Source organism: Schistocerca cancellata, chromosome 1, assembly GCF_023864275.1.
Source record: "Schistocerca cancellata isolate TAMUIC-IGC-003103 chromosome 1, iqSchCanc2.1, whole genome shotgun sequence".
Lineage (NCBI taxonomy): Eukaryota > Metazoa > Arthropoda > Insecta > Orthoptera > Acrididae > Schistocerca > Schistocerca cancellata.
This window is the reverse complement of record NC_064626.1, coordinates 1,155,307,553-1,155,327,969: the sequence shown is the minus strand read 5'-3', so window position 1 is coordinate 1,155,327,969 and position 20,417 is coordinate 1,155,307,553. Positions and strand designations below refer to the sequence as shown.

Below are 20,417 nucleotides of genomic sequence, written 5' to 3'. Positions count from 1 at the left end.
TTCGAGAATTTTGCAGCAAACTGATGTTCAGGATACTGGTCTATAATGTTGCTAGTCTATTGTTTTATCCTTCTTATACACAGGAGGCACTTGTTCCTCCTTGCGCTCCCCATGCGCGAGATTATGATGCACTGTACCAGTTGTGTTTAAGGGGACTACATTAATGATTTTGTTTTCCCTTATTCTTGTATCAACTTTGTGTAACCTTCTACAACTCTCTTGTTCAACCTTAAGAAGTATGAAGTAGAATAAGAATGAATATAAACCTATAGTTTTGTAGGTAGTGTAGTGCTCTACTTTATCAGCTAATAATTTCAACGATACCAGGACTTGTAGTTGAGCGTAACGCAATCTAGTAAGATAATTCAGACCTCCTAATAGACATAACAGTATTAGTAGTTTCAGTTTCTATACTATGCAACAAAATTAAATTAAAATTTTTTCGAAACTCCGCAGTTATCTCGCACTAAGACGAATAAATTTGAAATGTAGCTCAAAGGTGTGTACAACCTTCCTCTGTATGGTGTAAAGGTGGCGACCTGCGACCTCACTCTTGGGCTCGGCGATAGTTCAAACAGCAAGATGTTGACACATGCTAGAAAAATCTCAGAAGTTCATGTGAAACGTAAATTGAGATGATGATGTCACATTCGCGCCAAATTTCACTTCAATTCAGCATGTGGACGCGTCAGACTATGAGAAGGTCGTCACAACCCCTGTTACCTATAATTGACCACTTCTAATGACGTCTCTGAGATGTAGTCAGAATCGCGAAGCCAATTGTTTTCTTATGGACGGCCGAGGAAAACATTTCAGACCCACCGCCGCTCAGAATCGACAGATATAGGTCTCGGGACGATGCATAAAGGGCGTCAATGAATTCACTCCCTCGCTTCCCACACACCTCGCGCTCTGAATCGACAGTTTGCAGTGTAATACCTGTAGGCAACAGGAAGACGTTCTTGAAGAGTTGATACTTTTGACACCAATGGACGATTCAGCCGTACTCTAAGGACATCATGGGGCTGTAACGCCAGTGAACGTGTGTGCACCATTTGTTGTGCAGTGTGAACGTAATTTTTGCTCTGATGTAAAGGGGGCAAGCATCTGGGACCGTCGAAAATCATTTGACGTAAACCTAACGTGGCCGAAGCAGAAAAGTCTGCATATTTTTAGTTCTCCAGTTACTGATCGCGAAGGGGTGCTACATAGACAACTGCGTGAATAAAACGACAAAGAGTCCCCTGGGACCACCAGTTCAGCAAAAGCTCAGTGCCACATATCCAGCTTTGCCGAGGACTTTAAAGATATATTTGTAGAGATGGAACTTGTAACGAGAGTGTTAGGTGCATCCTGGCAGGTTCCACTGCTAGTCTTGTTCCTGATAGTAGGCGATACAGAATCAGAAGGGTGTCCCAGGGGTTGACTGTCTGCAAAAGTTTAATATTTCGACATAGGTCGTCTCTGTTCAAGAATATTTGTAAAGTGCACAGCAAAGGTGGGTGGGTGGCACGGAGGAACTGCCCATCTGGGGGGGGGGGAGGGGAAGGAAATTTAGTAGCTTTATTCATGCGTGTGTCTGTGTCACAGCCCCTCTGTGATCACTAGAATCTGAGGAACAGGAGGGATGGAAAAAGCATAAACACCACTTGCTGCTTGGAATCACGTTCAAATTAAGCCGAATTGTTTGGAATGGTCCCTAGTGGTTCCATCCCCTATTTCCAGAGCAAACATTGCACTCGCAATGCACTCCTAAGGGGAGCGATCACGTTAAATGGTGTTGCTGGCAACGATGTTCTTACAATATGGCTGAACTGTCAGGGGACTTGAGTAGTGTAGAGGGTTATCAAGAAAGTCCTCCTGTTGCAGCAAACTGTCGATTTCGACCGCGAAATGTGTGGGAATCGACGCTGCAAAGGATCTGATCGTTTCATTGAACCCCTTTATGGGATTAGATTAGATTAGATTCAGTTTTCCTTCCATAGACCCAAAAAAATGAGATGATTCTCCTGGGTGTGGAACATGTCAGAAAATATAACATAAAACATTTGAATATAATAGTTGCTACCCTGATCATTTGTCAAGTGATTCTCGAAGTAGGTGATTACAATGTGATAAACTGGAACAGCTAATATTTACAGAATTAGCACTCTGTCAGAATGAAACATTGTTATGCACTATCAATAAATTTATATAAACAAAATACCTAATCTTGATTGTTGAGACCAAGTGATATCAAAACTGAAATGGGATAGACACATTTACTTAAGCTGGCTTAGCAGTCTCTGTTAACATACTCATCTATAGAGTAAAAGGAGTTATCAAAAAGCCTTTCAAACTCTGTTTAAACTGTGCTTTATCTGAAACCAAGTTTTTAATAACTACTGGCAATTTATTGAAAATGTGTGTTCCTGAATATTGGACCCCTTTTTGGACCAAGGTAAGGGATTTCAGGTCTTTATGTAGATTGTTCTTATTCCTAGTATTGATACTACGTATTGAGCTATTGGTTGGAAATAGAGACACATTACTTGCAATAAATTTCATTAAGGAATAAATATACTGAGAATCAATGGTTAGAATACAAAGTTAGTTGAACAGGTTTCCACAAGATGTTCTTGAATTTACACCACAAATGATTCTTATTACACGCTTTTGTATCCTAAAAATTTTGCTGAGTTTGATGAGTTACCCCAGAATATTATCCCATATGACATAATAGAATGAAAGTAAGCAAAGTATGCAATTTTTTTATCTTTATATCTCCTACATCTGTCATCATTCCCATTGCAAAAACAGACTCGTTTAGGCGCTAAAGCAATTCTGTAGTATGCCCTTCCCCACTGAATTCATTATCAAGTTTTAATCCCAGAAGTTTAACACTGTTAACCTCTTCGATCTGCCTGTCTTCATATGTTATACATGTGGTGGAAGGTAATCTCTTACAGATTCTGAACTGCATGTACTGGGTCTTCTTAAAGTTTAATGACAGTGAATTAGCTTTAAGCCATTTATTAATGTCAGTGAAAATTTGATTAGCAGCTATTTCTAAATCTGTACTTAACTTGCTACTTATTGCAATGTTTGTATCATCTGCAAGCAAAACAAACTTAGCATCTGGTAATGTAATAGACGAGAGGACATTGATGTACACAAGAAAAAGCAATGGACCCAAGATGGAAACTTGAGGAACACTACATGTAGTTAATTACCAGTCAGATGAAGACTGACTGCTTACTGCACAGCCCAGCAGGCACAAACCATTTCGCAACATTGCCGGTAACACCATAATATTCTAATTTACTTAAGAGAATGCTGTGATTCACACAGTCAAAGGCTTTTGACAGGTTACATAAAATGCCAGTAGAATCTAATCCATTATCTAATGAATTAAGTAGATTCTCACTGTAAGTGTAAATATTTTTCTCTACATCAGAACCCTTAAGAAATCCAAACTGTGAATTGGACAATATATTATTTTTACTCAGTTGCTTAAGGAGACACTGGAACACAACCTTTTCAACTATTTTTGAAAAAGCTGGCAAAAGCGAAATTGGTTGATAGTTTGATGGTACCTCTTTATACCCCTTCTTGTAAAGACGCTTAACTTCAACATATTTTTGACAGTCTGGAAATGTTCCACTGATAGGAGATTGATTACACCCCTCCAAGCGTTTCTGTATTGATTTTGAGCAACAGTGAGTCGGAAATGTTCTCCCTGGCCATCCATAAGAAAAGCACGTAAATCCAACACCAGGCGTCACGGTACTGACTAAATCGCAGAGACGCCAAAGGAGGGGTGAAATATGGGTAAGAGTGCTTGTGACACGTCCATGGCTGAATATTGTGGTAAAATTTGGTATCAATGTGACATCATCAACCCAAATTACACGTCACATAAAATTCTGAGTTGTGGTCTTTTTTTCGCACATGTTGACAACTTGAAGTTTGAACTGTCGCTGAGCTCAAGCGTGGGGTTTCAACGGTGGGCTCGCGGTCCTGACAGAGACATCAAAATAACGATTTAAATGTGGGTAAGAGGGGATGTAAATACCTTCCTATCTTGTGTCACATTCACGGTGCCGTTGGGCAGAATTGTGATGTAATTTGATGCTAACGTTACACCACTAGCCCACTGTACACCTAACGTGTTAGCTTCTGAGCACTGGTCTTCCTTTCGTATGTGTCGATGATTCCTTGCTGTTTGAAACGTTGCCGAGCCCGAGGGTTTCTCACCATTACAGAGGAAGGTTGTAGGCGCCTTTCACAGTTACACGCTGAGCCGTAGTTCCGAGGGCTCCCGCTAGTGGCGCTACGGCCAACGGGCGCCTAGAGAGCCTGTATACAGAGAGAGTGGCCATAAGCGAAGTTGCCCGTGATTGGTTGATTAGTTTTGGCAGAAAAATGGTGCCAAACGTCTCTCGCGCTTCCTATGTTCGCCGTGCTTTTGAGTTGAATTGAAGTTCAGAGGACTTTTGGAAACGATTAAAAGGTATTTGAATTATTGAGAGACTTGTTATGCGTTGTGCATGCATGTTCGATTTCGTTGTATATCGTTCTTTAAGCTCTTATATCTTTAACAGTTCGTGCATACTGGGAGCATCACAAGCTTTTCTGAAGCCAATATCTGACACTCCTTGCTGGAAACGGAAAGTTCCTGTAATTGTTGTGCCATGCTCATTCGACTTTATAGCGTCAAACTGTATTTGGTTCAAATGGCTCTGAGCACTATGGGACTTAACATCTATGGTCATCAGTCCCCTAGAACTTAGAACTACTTAAACCTAACTAACCTAAGGACATCACACAACACCCAGTCATCACGAGGCAGAGAAAATCCCTGACCCCGCCGTGAATCGAACCCGGGAACCCGAGAACGCTACCGCACGACCACGAGATGCGGACTCAAACTTTATTTCGTTCCGATTCAGTACACTAGGCATTATTTTGGTTTCAGTATTATTGCCTGACTGTTGACGCAGGAAAGTTGTAAGCACGTTTTCCGCAGTTGTCGTGGTTGCTGAAACATTATTCGTAGTAAATAATTGTAGGTACTCTTGAAGACAGTTTTTAATAGGCCTAGTTACTGTGGAGTAGAAGGGATTTTTGTAATCTTTTTCGTTTGTTATCTACGAGAGGTATTCAGTGTATATATATATATATATATATATATATATATATATATATATATATATATATAGTGTATGTGTGTGTGAAAGAAAGTCGTAAGCAGTTGTTTACTTTTGACATGCAAAAAGTTTCAAAAAAAAGTTCAAATGTGTGTGAAATCTTATGGGACTTAAGTGCTAAGGCCATCAGTCCCTAACCTAAATTATCCTAAGGACAAACACACACACATGCCCGAGGGAGGACTCGAACCTCCGCTGGGACCAAGACTGCAGCGCCTGAGACCGCTCGGCTAATCCCGCGCGGCAGAAGTTTGAAGAAGTGACAAGAAGTACTAATACGTCTCACACTTTTTGCATGTCACAAGTAAACAACTGCTTACGACAATCATTCATCTGACATAATCCAGGTACGTTAAATCTTTGGCGTTATGCACTTCCGATACAAATCAAATGCTGTACACTATATATTTTATTATTTACGTTACTTTCATTGCAATATGTCTAGTAAATGAACTTTAAAGTAGATAAATGCAAGTAACGAATAATTTTTACAGCCACTGTATCAACTTTCCCTGTGCTGTACGTAGTAGGTTACTATGAGTATATTATAGCTGTAAAGAAAGTCGTTTAACGAATGATTTCGCGATATTGTCTTGTGCTTTTGATTCGGTGAGTGTGTACTCCACTTCTCCACTACTGGGCATTCTAAAGTCCCACCCGTAGTTTGGCAGAAAAATGGCAGCCGTATCTTCCGGTTGGCCAGTCTCTCCCAATGCAGGCTCTCTACGGGCGCCGAGTGCAGAGCGGCTGCAGGCGCCGCGCTAGACTAGCCCGGTGCGCGCTACCTGTCGTCCTGCGGCGGGCCGTAGCGGTCTCCGGGCAGGTGCCCCGGCCGGGTCCTGGCGCTGTCCTGTCGGCCGGCCACCAGCCTGGTATCGTCGATGCGCACCAGCAGCACGTCGCCGCTCTGCAGCTCGGCGCCGCCCTCCCAGCTGACGGAGACGGGCGCGCAGTCGCCGCCCTCCTCCACCTCCTCGCCCTCGCAGTCGGGCGTCACCTGCCGGCACACAAAGGAAACCACACTCACTCACTGTACTGTAGTTTTATCCCTCTCCATCACTATGAATGGGAAGAGTGTGGGGAAAAAGATAGGTCTAATGCTTTTAATATATTGAAACAATATACAGGGTGATCAAAAAGTCAGTATAAATTTGAAAACTTAATGAACCACGGAATAATGTATATAGAGAGGTAGAAATTGACACACATGCTTGGAATGATATGGGGTTTTATTACAACCAAAACAAAAACATAATAAAGTTCACAAAATGTCCGACAGATGGCACTGGACACCAAAACGTGAGTGACTGCGCGTGTCAATTGTGTATAAAAGGAGCTGAATGAGAGAGAGAATCAGAATTGTAGGCAAAACCACCCCTTCCTTCCGCCTCCTTGATTTCTATCTCACCACCTACGGCCGTCCTATCGCCCTCACCCCCACCCTTAAGTACCTTGACGTCACCCTCGACCGTCGCCTCTCCTGGACCCCCCCCCCCCCCCCCAATCTCCGGACAATACAAGCCAAGGCACGCTCCCGACTCCGTCTCCTCAAGCCGTACGTGGGGTCTGGACCCCTCCACCGTGCTCCACACCTATAAATCCCTCATCCGCCCTATCCTCTGTTACGCCCATCCTGCCTGGATCTCCGCCCCCCCCCCCTTCCTTTTACAAATCCCTTCAGATCCTTGAACGCCATGCTCTCCACCTCGCCTATCGCATCCGTCACCCTCCCCCACGCGGATCCTATACGACCTCATTCCATTCCCTCACCTCCTTTTCCTTGACCGGATACGGATCCTGTACACCTCCCGAAAACTCGATCCTCCTCACCCGCTTGTCTCCCCCATCCTCTCCCACCCCCGCCCGTTGCCGCGCCTGTATTCCCACGTCCCACCCGGTCTCCATCTCTCCACCCTCCTCACCCTCTTCCAAGGTGGCTTCCGCCAGCTCCCTCTCCCTGATGATGCCCTCCTCCCCTCCATCTACCCCTCCTACCAACTTTGATCCTCCCTCCCTCCCTCTTCCTGTGTTTGCTCCTTTGGGTACCTTCCTTCCCTTCTCTCCCCCTTCCCTCCCTCCTCCATTTCTCCCCACTCCTTCCCCGGGCTTCCCCTCCCCTGTACCTCTACTCCTCCTCCCATCTCCTCAGCCATTGACATCTATGTTCCCAACTCTCCCCCCTCACCCTTCTTCCCCTCTTGGCAGGTCCCCGGACTCGCACACGCTACGTGGACATTCGCGCGCCGGAGATCATCGCCATCAGTGTCTCGTATGTGCCGTCGTGTTTAGTGTTTAGTGTTCAGTGTTCACCGTCGCACTCCATCGTTCACCTGTGCCATCGACATCTTCAGTGTTTGTGCGTCGTGTCAACAGTTTGTAGTGTGGATTATCGTCGAGTGTGAACGGCTCCGTGTTTGTCTTTATGTGTCTACTGGTTTATTACCCACTGATATGTAACTTATGTGTATTGTTTCTGTTGTTTCTTTGTATATTCTATGGCTGAAGAGCAGCGTAACATGCTGCTGACAGCCTGCCTGTATAAAAGGAACGCCATGCTCTCCACCTCGCCTATCGCATCCGTCACCCTCCCCCACGCGGATCCTATACGACCTCATTCCATTCCCTCACCTCCTTTTCCTTGACCGGATACGGATCCTGTACACCTCCCGAAAACTCGATCCTCCTCACCCGCTTGTCTCCCCCATCCTCTCCCACCCCCGCCCGTTGCCGCGCCTGTATTCCCACGTCCCACCCGGTCTCCATCTCTCCACCCTCCTCACCCTCTTCCAAGGTGGCTTCCGCCAGCTCCCTCTGACAGCCTGCCTGTTTGCACGGGTTTAAAAATAACAATAAAGAAAAAAAAGAGAGAATCAGATGCGCCAGCAGTCGCACCATGTTGACGTTACCTGAAAAGGCGCTTTTAGTGAAGCTATATTATCAGAATGGGGAATGTGCTAGTTCAGCGTTACGATCCTATCGCCATAGGAAGCGGATTCGAACACGTAAAGGTCCGTTGACAAATGCAGCTGTGGCGAGAATGGTTTCGAAGTTCGAAGCCACGGGTTATTTAGACGATAGACCCCGTAGTGGCCGACCGAGCACAAGGCGTAATGCTGCTGAGACAGTTCAGGAAGAAATGGAGACTGTAGCGGTTTCGTCTATACACGGGGATGTCAGCGCTCCTGCAGTCGCACGTCGCACCGGCAGTCCATACACTACTGTTTGGCTGACACTTAGGCGTACCCTCAGATGCTATCCGTACAAAATCCATCGGCATCATGAACTGTTACCTGGCGATTTAGTGAAGCGGATGGCATTTGCGGTGTGGGCGTTTATGAGATGGCGGAAGATGACGATTGGTTGAGTAACGTGTTGTGGACCAACGAAGCTCATTTCACGCTCCGAGGGTCTGTCAACGCCCACAACTGCAGAATTTGGGTTACCGAAAATCCTAGAACTGTCGTGGAAACTCCATTGCACGACGAGAAAGTCCAGTATGGGTTGGATTTACCACATCTACCGTTATCGGGCCTTTTTTCTTCTAGAAAATGCGTGATTCTGGTTATGTAACTGCTACCGTGACGGGTGAGAGGTACGCCGATATGTTACAGAATCGCATCATCCCCAGCCTGGCTGATAAACACCTGCTGGAACGTACGATGTTCATGCAGGATGGCGCTCCACCCCATATTGCTAGACGCGTGAAGATATCTTGCTCGCGTCGTTTGGTGATGATCGTGTGCTCAGCCGCCACTTTCGTCATGCTTGGCCTCCCAGGTCCCCAGACATCAGTCCGTGCTATTATTGGCTTTGGGGTTACCTGAAGTCGCAAGTGAATCGTGTACGACCAACATCTCTAGGGATGCCGAAAGACAACATCCGACGCCAATGCCTCACCATAACTCCGGACATGTTTTACAGTGCTGTTCACAACATTATTCCTCGACTACAGCTATTGTTGAGCAATGATGGTGGACATATTGAGCATTTCCTGTAAAGAACATCAACTTTGCTTTGTCTTACTTTGTTATGCTAATTATTGCTATTCTGATCAGATGAAGCGTCATCTGTCGGATATTTTTTGAACTTTTGTATTTTTTTGGTTCTAATACAACCCCGTGTCATTCCAAGCATGTGTGTCAATTTGTACCTCTCTATCTACATTATTCCGCGATTTATTCAGTTTTCAAATTTATACGGACTGTTTGATCACCAGGTACTTTAAATGTCCGAATCGCCTGTAAAAAATGGCTCTGAGCACTATGGGACTTAACTTCTGAGGTCATCAGTCCCCTACAACTTAGAACTACTTAAACCTAACAAACCTAAGGACATCACACACATCCGTGCCCGAAGCAGGATTCGAACCTGCGACCGTACTGGTTGTGCGGTTCCAGACTGTAGAGCCTAGAACCGCTCGGCCACTAAGCCGGCAATCGCGGGTAATCGAACTATTTTTTAACATTACATAGCAGGGAAAGGAATGCTTTTTAACTACTAAAGGGACAATATTTAGCAGTATAACTCGCTAATATTGCTTAATATGGAAGTAATAATGTGCAGAATAATTTCTGCATCCTTCTGTAGCGCCGGCCACGCTACAGAGAGTGAATCCGCTTAGCGGTCGGGTTTACGGCACCCCGCGCGTGTGTCGCTACCTGCTGGCACTGTCTTACAAAAAGAAAAAGCCCCGCTCCTCTCACGCTGACTACATGTCGCTTATCAGAAAAATACAGCTTTTGGTTTCCCCTTATTACACTGAAGAGCCAAACAAACCCTTACACCTGCCTAATACCGTGTAGGGCCCCCGCGAGCACGCAGAATTGCCGCAACACGACATGGCATGCCCCCCCCCCACTAATGCCTGAAATAGCCCGCCCAGTTAGCCGAGCGATCTAACGCACCGCTTTCCAAAGTGGGAAGGAGCGCCTGGTCCCTGGCACGTATCTGGCAGGCGGACTTGTGTCGAGGATCGGTGAGCCGGCCAGTCTGTGGATGGTTTTCAGGCGGTTTTCCATCTTTCTCGGCGAATGCGGGCTGGTTCCCCCTGTTCCGCATCAGCTACACTATGTCGGCGATTGCTGCGCACACCACCATTACTCTACCACGCAAACATATGGGTTACACTCGTCTGGTGTGAGACGTTCCCTGGGGGTGTCCACCGGGGGCCGAATCGCACAATAACCCTGGGTTCGGTGTGGGGCGGCGGAGGGGTGAAGTAGACTGTTGTGGTCGTCATGGGGTTGTGGACCACTGGGGTTGCGGCGGGGACGGAGCCTCTCCGTCGTTTCTAGGACCCTAGTCAATATGCATTACAATACAGTACAATACAATGCCTGAAATAATGATGGGGGCAACTGACACCATGAATACTGCAGGCCCGTCCATCGTAAAAGTACGAGGTGGTGGAGATCTCTTTTTAACAGCACGTCGCAGGGCATCCCATACACGCTCAATAATGTTCATGTCTGGTGAGATTGGTGACCAGCAGAAGTGTTTAAACTTAGATGAGTGTTCCTGCAGCCACTCTGTAACAATTCTGGACGTGTCGCGTGGTGCATTGTCCTGCAGAAATTACCCAAGTCCGTCGGAATGCATAATGGACATCAATGGATGCAGGTGATCAGACAGGATAGTACGTGTCACCTGTCAGAGTCGTATCTAGACGTACGAGAGGTCCCATATCACTCCAACTGCACACTCCCCACACCATTACAGAACCTTCACTAGCTTTAACAGTTCCCTGCTGACACGCAGGGTCCATGGATACATGACGTTGTCTCATATTTTAAATAATTCCAAAAAAGCACGTAATTTGTCACTTTTCTTTGGAATAATGTTTAAATTTTACAAAAAAATCTCGTGTCTTGTCACATTATGATGATGTAGTTTCAATGATCTTCAGTCGTAAATGTATTGCGTTGTGAGTGATTTGCACTGCAGGCGCTGCCTTGCTATCGCAACGCGAAATCCCTTATTTCTCATGTGGACGGCTGAGGCAATGTACTCAACAGTCTTAAATCGTTGCCCTCGTCTTGTTTAAAGCATAGCGTTTTTATGGAACAACATCTTATGTGGAGTGACTGGCGATGTAATGACGAAAGCGAAGTAAAGTGTTCGCTCTGGTTTGCAACAATATGTTGTCGAATTTAATGCCAGCTTGACAAGTAATGTTAGAGTTCTATTCTCTCAAAATGTGAGAAATCAGTAAATGCAGACCAGCGGTATAAAGTCTTGCAGCATTTAGCAGGCAGTTAACACAGAATAGCCGCTTCACGTACAATTCTCTACGTACCCTAGTTTTGAAAAGCTCCGAATATTTTGCAGATTTATACTTTTCTTTCGTGTGATATTCCTTTACATAAATTGAGATTTCCAGCGCTCAGAAATTTTCTCACGATATTCTGAAACACTAGAATCAATATTAATAAAATAGTATGTGCCTGCCTGCTACCAGAAAATGCGAGGAAAGATCAGAGAAAAACGTTAAAATTTAAAAAAAGTTTGAAAATCTGCTTAAGCACTGAAGAATCATCAGCCTCTACCGGTAAGAAAGTGGGAAATATAATAGGTGTTCCATAAAATGTTGAAATAGTCTCCAAGAGGTGTTTTCTAGTGTCAAGTAAAGAGATATTAGCATCGGATGATGTGGCAATGGCTCGCTTATTCAATGAATCTCTGCAGTATTTTTTTCTATTTTTTTATATATATACGATAGAGGAGAAATTTGATAATGTTTTCCTCTTGCTTACTAATTTTGTAACATAAATGAAAAATGTAGCCGGAGGTCTTTCTGCACCCAGACATTATACACGTAACTTGTATAGTACATGGTTTACACAGAGCATGTGAGCAGATAGATACATTGTCTCCCAAAGTGGACAAATTCATCTCAAACGGCGAACAGGCTGTTGTGAAAGCACCGACAAGAACTGATTTGTTGAGAGCCAAATATCCAAATCTTACACATCCACCTACACCGTAGTTCGTCGACGGGGGCCGTGGCTGGAAGCAACAGAGTATTGTTCGAATAATTTTGAAAATTTAAAATCGATGATTGATGGATTAAATAAGGGTGACACTTCTTCAGTTTAAATTCTTCAGAATTTCGTCAACCGCAGTACATTAAAAATGAGCTTTCTTATTTATTTGCAAATTTGTTTTTTTGTTTTTCTTTGTTTCACTCTATAAAAAATTTAGAAACACCAACCAGCTTAACTGAGGCAGTTAATGAATTGCGTGACGATGACAAAAAAAATCCATTCATTCGAAGTTCCAAAAGTGGAAGTTATGAAACAGCAAATTGAAAGTATGTTTCACAAGATAATGGTGGGTCTCATTCTAAGTGTAAACTTACAAAGGTTTTGGAAGGGGAGGCAGACGATGGTGAAACTGAAAATGAGTGTTCCAGTTTGTTGAAAAATACAAGACAATCATCGTGTGATGTTGAGAGGTCCTTCTCCAGGTATCGTGCATTGTTTCGAGACAACTGGCATCGACTTATGATGGAAATCTTGGTGAAAGTTTTCGTGGTTCACTGCAACAACGAGTTGTCTAAATCCACCACTGCATCAGGATGCTTGGTGAGTCATTTTTAAAATAAGTCTTTCACTTTTCTTATTTAAAGGTTTCTAATATTGAAACAATATATTTTTGGATTTTTATACATGCTTTTTGTATTTTTCCTGCACAAAAAATTAAAAATTTTAAAGTTTTTACCTCACAAAAATATTTTGCCTGTTCATCATTGTGGGTCTCTTCTTAGAAGAACGGGTTCATAGAGCAGGTAGAGAAGTTCCAAAGACGAGCGGCGTGATTGGTTACGGGTTCCTTCGGTCTGTGCACAAGTGTTAGCAAGCTTCGAAGGCATACACTACAAGAGAGGCGTTCTGCGTTACAGAGAAGTTCACAGTTGACATTCCGAGAGCGTATCCTCCTGGAAAACCGGAGTAACATATTTATCCCTCCCACGTATGCCTCTTGAAATGACGAGAAGATCACAGAAGTTAGAGCTCACACTAATTTTTACAGACAATCATCCTTCCCAAGCGTCATTCGCAAATGGAATGGAGAAGGGAGATCCGTTTGTGGTACCAGAAACACACTGTACCACACACCGCAAGGCTGCTTCTAATGTATGGATAATGATGTAGATCCAGATGTAGATGTAGAACTTCCTGCTGCCGGAGATCGTATCCTCATTTCCAGTTCCTAAATACTTCTGTAACTGCGCTGTGCAAAGCCACGTGAAAGCAGACTCAAGCAATGTGGCCTTTGTGGACTCCCAACAGCAACCACGGAAAATGTAATTACGAAACGTAAATGGAAGCAGAAGATAGATAATTTCCTCCGAGTGGCTCGTCTCGTGGTGAGCGCTTCAGTCGGAAGCCCTGAACACAGATAACCCCGTGCGTTTTTCACGGCTTAGACTTGAGTGCCCGCCCAAGAAAATAAGCAGGTTTAATTACTGAAACGGTGTAATCCGGATAAAGTACGGCGCGCCGAGTTTTAAGTGTTTTTCCGCACCAGTGATGATCGTCCTATTCTAGAACCGGCCTGGAATGAGCAGCTTTCACAGAAAGGTTAGAAGGTGGTGTCTGTGATGGGTGTGTGCGGAGGGGGGCAGGGGAGGGGAGAAATAGTGGCTGTTAGAGGGGTAGTAGGGGCTTCTGGAGGGAGCCTGTCAGAGCGCGACTAAGCTCACTCACGGCTGGCTCAGTCGCCGTAACTGGAGACCCAGAAAATTGGATAAATACCGTCCCGCTGCGCACGTTAGGGCTCGCGTGTAGTTCTGCGTTGCTACAGCAGTGGCGCTTCAGCATTCATTCGCGCGAACCACCACGCTCCCGTGTTCGAATAAATATTCAGCGACTCATCTGCATATTCACAATTTAAGCGGAAGGAGAAAAAGGAAGAGAGAAAAAGAGGAAGACTTGTCAGCTTTTTGCCGCCCCTTGCGATTTTGTCCGTTGCTAAATTCCGTAGCGCTCCATCCCGCAGTGACGTTTAGATTGGTGTCTCTTTCATTACGAGATGAATATTGATCAGATAGTCACACATACCGTCGACACCAGTATCACGCCATCGACTCTCTCCCCAGCTACAGTGCCGTGTCACACATTAACTAAAAAGAAAGCTGCATCTGAATTAAATTGTCCTGAAATAAAAAGTGCAGAGAATTTATCGCACATGTCAACTTTTCTTAGCCTTTCCAGTGAGATCGAAATGCTTGCACCAGCACGGGTGTACATGAAAACGGCATTTCAGTTTTTTATTCATTTCTATACTGGCTTCTTATCCACACCTTCACCCTCGTACGAATGCACATATACTTGTGTCACCTCTCCCAAAATCTATATTCCTCCTTGTATTTCTCTCTCCCCTCTTCCACCTGCTTCATCACACATTGTGCCTTTCTCACTTTCCTCTTCACATCCTGTCCATCTTCCAGCTGCCACACCACAATCTCTCCCACTTCCACCAGCATCCAAACTCTCTCTCCTTCTTCTATACCACACCCTCTTCCCCTTCCAGTTTCCTCCTCACACCCTTTTTCCTTATCCACCTGCCCACTAGCCCTATCGAAGCTCCACTTGCCTTCTACATGTTCCATCCTCCACCATCTAGCTGTCCATTTTCTCTTTCAGTCCTCCACTCCCTCCTCCTCCCACACTTCTATCTCCTCCTCTCACCTTTGTCTTTCATCTGTTTTCCCCCTCTTTCTCTGTTTATCTCCTTCCCTCCTCTCTATTTGCTCCCCACTTTCTCTATCCATCTTCTGCTCCACTCCGTTGCCATCCCCACCACTACCCAAAAGAGATAACACCACACTATTTCTTTCTAGACAGTAGGTCGTGGGTACCAAATTTGTTTAAAATTGTTTCATTGTCTTAGGTGGAGATATTGAACATACACATGAACATTATATATATATATATATATATATATATATATATATATATATATATATATATATATATATATGTGTGTGTGCGTGTGTGTGTGTGTGTGTGTGTGTGTGTGTGTGTGTGTGTATGTGTTAGGGATGGAAGCAAACAAATGAAAAAATCATCATTTCTTTCCAGTTGATCATCCCCATGTCCCACATAGACTTCGGATATAATATCTAAGCAGTCGAAAATAAAATGCTATCCTTAGTCACATCCATCGCCAATCATTATGAAAACTAAGAATAAAAAATCACCGATTAGTCTCATATCGCCAAATTGTATGTCATTTCATATTAATCATTCTCTGGTAAGGATTTAAATTAATAAATAGAGAGCATCGATTGAGAATGAAAAGTTTCGATACAACCGAAAGGGAAATACAAGTAATTACGCTGTTTAGCTTGCAGATATAGATGTGTTTTACCTGTCAGCTGCAAATTAGCATTTTTGTTAAGCAATCACCTTTCATTCAGGCTTTTTAGGTATTTTCAGTGGTCCACAAAGTAAAAGCTTTTCTCCAATGAATACTTACTTAGCATAAATAATTTTTCGTGTGATATTGTTTAAAAACATTGTGTTTCAGGGCAGTATTTTCAGGTTAAAATTATACCTATTCATGTATAGTTTCCACAACAAATTTATGCATTTTACTCAAAGTTGGTGACTATAATTAAAGTACAGCGCTATAATTATCATATGACACGTAAACTTGATAGACTAGCATTAATGCGGAACCGATTGACGCTGTAAAAAAAATACTTCCAGCTTTGACCGTTAGGTGCAAATCTGGAGCGTACATTATCTCAGCCACGTCTCCGGTGTTCATATTGAACAAACCGTGCAAGTGGCAGTTATAACAAAACCAGCATTATGGCTTTCTCACTTGTTTAACCTATTCTGTGCCCGTCACGTTCCTAATCCATCTGCAAACATTCTTTCATTCACAACGTCAACACAACAGATGAGCTGTAGGTGAACGCCACCAGGACTGTGGCAGATCACTTAACTTCCAAGATATACGCATGCTTCCTCGGCACTCATGAATGCGGAAAGGAAAAGTGCACTGAAAAAAATGTGTGTGAAATCTTATGGGACTTAATTGCCAAGGTCATCAGTCCCTAAGCTTACACACTACTTAACCTAAATTATCCTAAGGACAAACACACACACACACACCCATGACCGAGGGAGGACTCGAACCTCCGCCGGGACCAGCCGCACAGACCATGACTGTAGCGCCTTACACCACTCGGCTAATCCCGCGCGGTGAAAGTGCACTGAGGTGACAAATATATCCACATATACAGGTGGCGGAAGTATCACGTACACAAGGTATAAACGACTGAAAAACCGTGACGTGATCAGACGAGTTCCGACTTAAGTTGGTAAGAGAGGATGGTAGAGTTCGAGAGGCCATGGACCCAAGATGTCAACAAGGCCCTCTGCAAGGTGGTGGCGACTCCATAGTTATGTGGGCTATGTTTACATGAAACGGACTCCGTCCCCTGGTCCAACTGAATGATTATTGACTGAAAATGGTTGTGTTCGGCTACTTGGAGGCCATTGACAGCCATTCATAGACTCCAGGTTCCGAAACAATAATCGAATTTTTGTGGATTACAATGCGCCAAGTCACTGGGCCTCAATAGTTCGCGATTGTTTTGAAGAACATTCTGAACAAACTAACGAATGGTTTGGCCCATCTAATATTTTGGGACATAATCGAGAGAGAGCAATTCAAAATTTATATAACAATTCCATTTCAAAAATAAAAATTGGTAAATATCTATCACATGGATTCCAAGTCACAAAAGGATTACGTCAAGGATGTAGCATCTCACCTACATTGTATAAAATATATACAGAAGTAACTTTACAGAATTGGAAGAAAAAATGTCACGCTATGGGAATACCAATAAATGATAGAACAATATACTCGTTACAATTTGCAGATGACCAACTGATTATAGCCCAAGACTATGAGGACATAGAGTATATGACCAGAAAATTGATTCAAGAATATAAAAAATCAGGTCTAAATGTAAACATGAATAAAACAAAGTACATGGTAATTGGTGGAGTGAATGGAGACTTAATATTAGAAGAAGGGATGGGAACAATAACAGCTACTGAGGAATATAAATATTTAGGTGTGAAAATTACAAATGATGGGAAACAGGACAAAGAAATTAGATCAAGAATAAATTCTGGAAAGACGACAATCTCTTTATTGAATGGAATTCTCTGGGACAAACACATAACAAGTGATAACAAAATAAGGATTTTTAAAACAATAGTTAGGAGCATTATTACATATGGTTCAGAAGTGTGGACAACAAAATGGCAACTGAAATCAAAATTATTAGCCACAGAAATGGATTTCTCGAGACGTTCAGCAAGAATATCAAGACGAGAAAGAATAAGAAATGAAGTAATCAGAGACAAGATGAAATGTAAAAATTCAATTATTGATTTCATCGAGCACAAACAACTTAAATGGTATGAACACATCAGACGAATGGAACAGGAAAGGCTACCAAAATGCATAATCGACTGGGTACCAATTGGAAGAAGAAAAAGGGGACGACCACCTGATACATGGAAACAGGGAGTTCAGTCAGCAATGAGGAAGAACAACATTCCTGAAGATTTATGGACAAATAGAGAAGAGTGGAGAACAATAATTAGTGACTTACTGTAATCTAGAATAGGTGCTGGAAAAATGTACTCACATTGTAAATCCAGAATAATAATAATAATCGAGAGTTCACTTTGTTCACAAAATCCCGCACCAGAAACACTTTCCCAATTATGGACGACTCTAGAGGCAACATGGCTCAATATTTCTGCAGGGGTCTCCCAAGGACTTGTTGAGTCCATGCCACGTCGAGTTGCTGCAATACGCAGGGAAAAGGTGGTCTGATACGATGTAAGGAGGTACTCCATGACTTTTGCCACGTCATTGTGAAAGAGGCTACTGAAATAATTAAACGCCCTAACAGCATGAACAGGAAGGATGGCTGCAACTTGGCTACATCCTGCCTGCCAGCGGTACCAGACCAACGGGCTGCGTGTTTTCCCCAGCCAGTAGTTCCACGTAACAAGGTTTCAGCAAAATAAACAAGTGGCCACAAGAGAAACTCAGTATGGTATCAACCTCTCGCTGCAGAAAACACTACCCATGGTTACAAGCTGACTATTAGATATTGTCTATCAGTCACCTGCCAAAGAAGCACAGGCAGTAACCTACCATTGAGCCACTATCCATCTGCCTCCCCATAGCAATATTTATTGCAAATTTTCCTGTGACGTCCTAGAATATGACGTCGGTAAGCACCTGACTATCGAAACAAGACACTACACTGGGGAAGGCCGTCACCAAAATCCAGCACTTTATGTTAGCGGTTGGCTATGTGATTCCCAAGTTGAAAACAAAGGAAAAAGAAGATAAACACATTTACTCTAGACAAACATAAAAAAAATACAGACCGGACAGAAGATTCCACTTCAAACACTACAATTTCTTCTCACTGTCATCTTGAGTAAAGCATTGCTTATGAGCCGCTTGGCACTCGTAACTAGAGACACTTCTGAATCCAGTTAGGCATACTGTTTGTCAAATTGCGCAAATTAGCCTGTGGAATTCCTGCACAGTGACAGCTATGATGTCCTATGCCCTGTAGGGTCTCTGGTGGAACAGGACGATTGCAAACTGCTCGTTATAGCATGGTCCATGCATTCCCAATGCAGCTGGGAGAAGGAGAGGTCATTCCATCCGACTGATTTTATGCTCTAATAGGAAGGTGTTCGCAAGATTGTGGCGATGAGGGCGCGTAATGCCGTCCATCAATGTGAATCCCGCTCCAATAAGTTCACCAAATGGAGCCACAAGGCGTGCATGGATGTCGTCCGAATACTTCACGTAAGACATTCTCCTACATATTGGCACAAGGGGTGTCCTCCGCCCATACATGATGCCACCCGAAAATTTGACTGAAGCGCCTTGATAGAGGAGGCGGTCTGTGATACAAAGGGGTTGTAAGCGTTGTCCTCGTTGCCCCGCACACGAATATCAGTAATGTGAGAGTGGAGACTGACAATCTTATCAGAAAACAGCGGTATATCCAGCTGCTGTCTAGTCTACAAAGAGTCCTTTAGAGTCCATATGGCATGAGACCCTCTCCGAACTCGATTTAGGAAAGAAGGCATGAGAGGTCTTCTAACTCTTAATCCCTGATCATGAGGCATATTTCGTTTCTTTTATGTTGACACCTGCACTTCTGTAGCTGTTTGGAACTGCCGCTGTGGATCTGTCGCAGTGCGTTGAGGGCTTGGTTGGTTGATCTGATGGAGGGTACCGAACAGCGAGGTCATCGGTCCCAACGGCTTAGGGAAGGAAAGGGAAGGAAGTCAGCCGTACCCTTTCAAAGGAACCATTTCGTCATTTGTCTGGAGCTACTAGGGAAATCACGGAAAACCTAAACCAGGATGGCCAGACGCGGGTTTCAACCGTCGTCCTCCCGAATGCGAGTCCACTGCGCCACCTCGCTCAGTATTGAGGGTTTCTGATTGCTGTTACACACAGATATTGATTCTGCACACTTGATGTTGTTTTTCGTTCAAGGCCATTTCTCTGACGATTCTCAAATGATCTTGTCGCCAGACACTTGTTCCAGATTCTAGAGACAGCACTTTGACTCACAGCGATATTTCCTGCAACGTGCACCTGTCTCATTCCCCTGCTCCAATAGAGTGACTATATGAAGCCTCTGATCGTACGTTATTGTTGGCCGAACCATCCTTAAGGAACACAAATTTCGTAATGTCACACAGCGAAGGTAATGCAATGTTTACAGGAGATACGGTTACCATAGAATGGGCATACTGCCCCCTCACGGTAGAAACAAGGACTAACTCCGCTGGAATTGTTGTTGTTGTTGTTGTTGTGGTCTTCAGTCCAGAGACTGATTTGGTGCAGCTTTCCATGCTACTCTATCCTGTGCAAGCTTCTTCATCTACCAGTACCTACTGCAACCTACAGCCTTCTGAATCTGTTTAGTGTATTCATCTCTTGGTCTCCCTCTACGATTTTTACCCTCCAAGCTGCCCTCCAATACTAAATTGGTGATCCCTTGATGCTTCAGAATATGCCCTACTAACTGATCCCTTCTTCTAGTCAAGTTGTGCCACAAATTTCTCTTCTCTTCAATTCTATTCAATACCTCCTCATTAGTTATGTGATCTACCCATCTAATCTTCAGCATTCTTCTGTAGCTCC

The 20,417-nt window shown here is 43.8% G+C and overlaps 1 protein-coding gene across 1 annotated transcript in view; it reads right to left on the bottom strand.

Annotated features, from left to right (window-relative positions):
• LOC126136758 (delta and Notch-like epidermal growth factor-related receptor) overlaps positions 1 to 20,417 on the bottom strand; it is a gene marked incomplete at its 5' end in the record, with an annotated part of 583,816 nt that overhangs the window by 370,590 nt on the left and 192,809 nt on the right. The window contains one exon of the mRNA XM_049915208.1: positions 5,975 to 6,186. Within this exon, the coding sequence (XP_049771165.1) occupies positions 5,975 to 6,186 (212 nt within the window). The remainder of the gene's footprint in view (positions 1 to 5,974; positions 6,187 to 20,417) is intronic.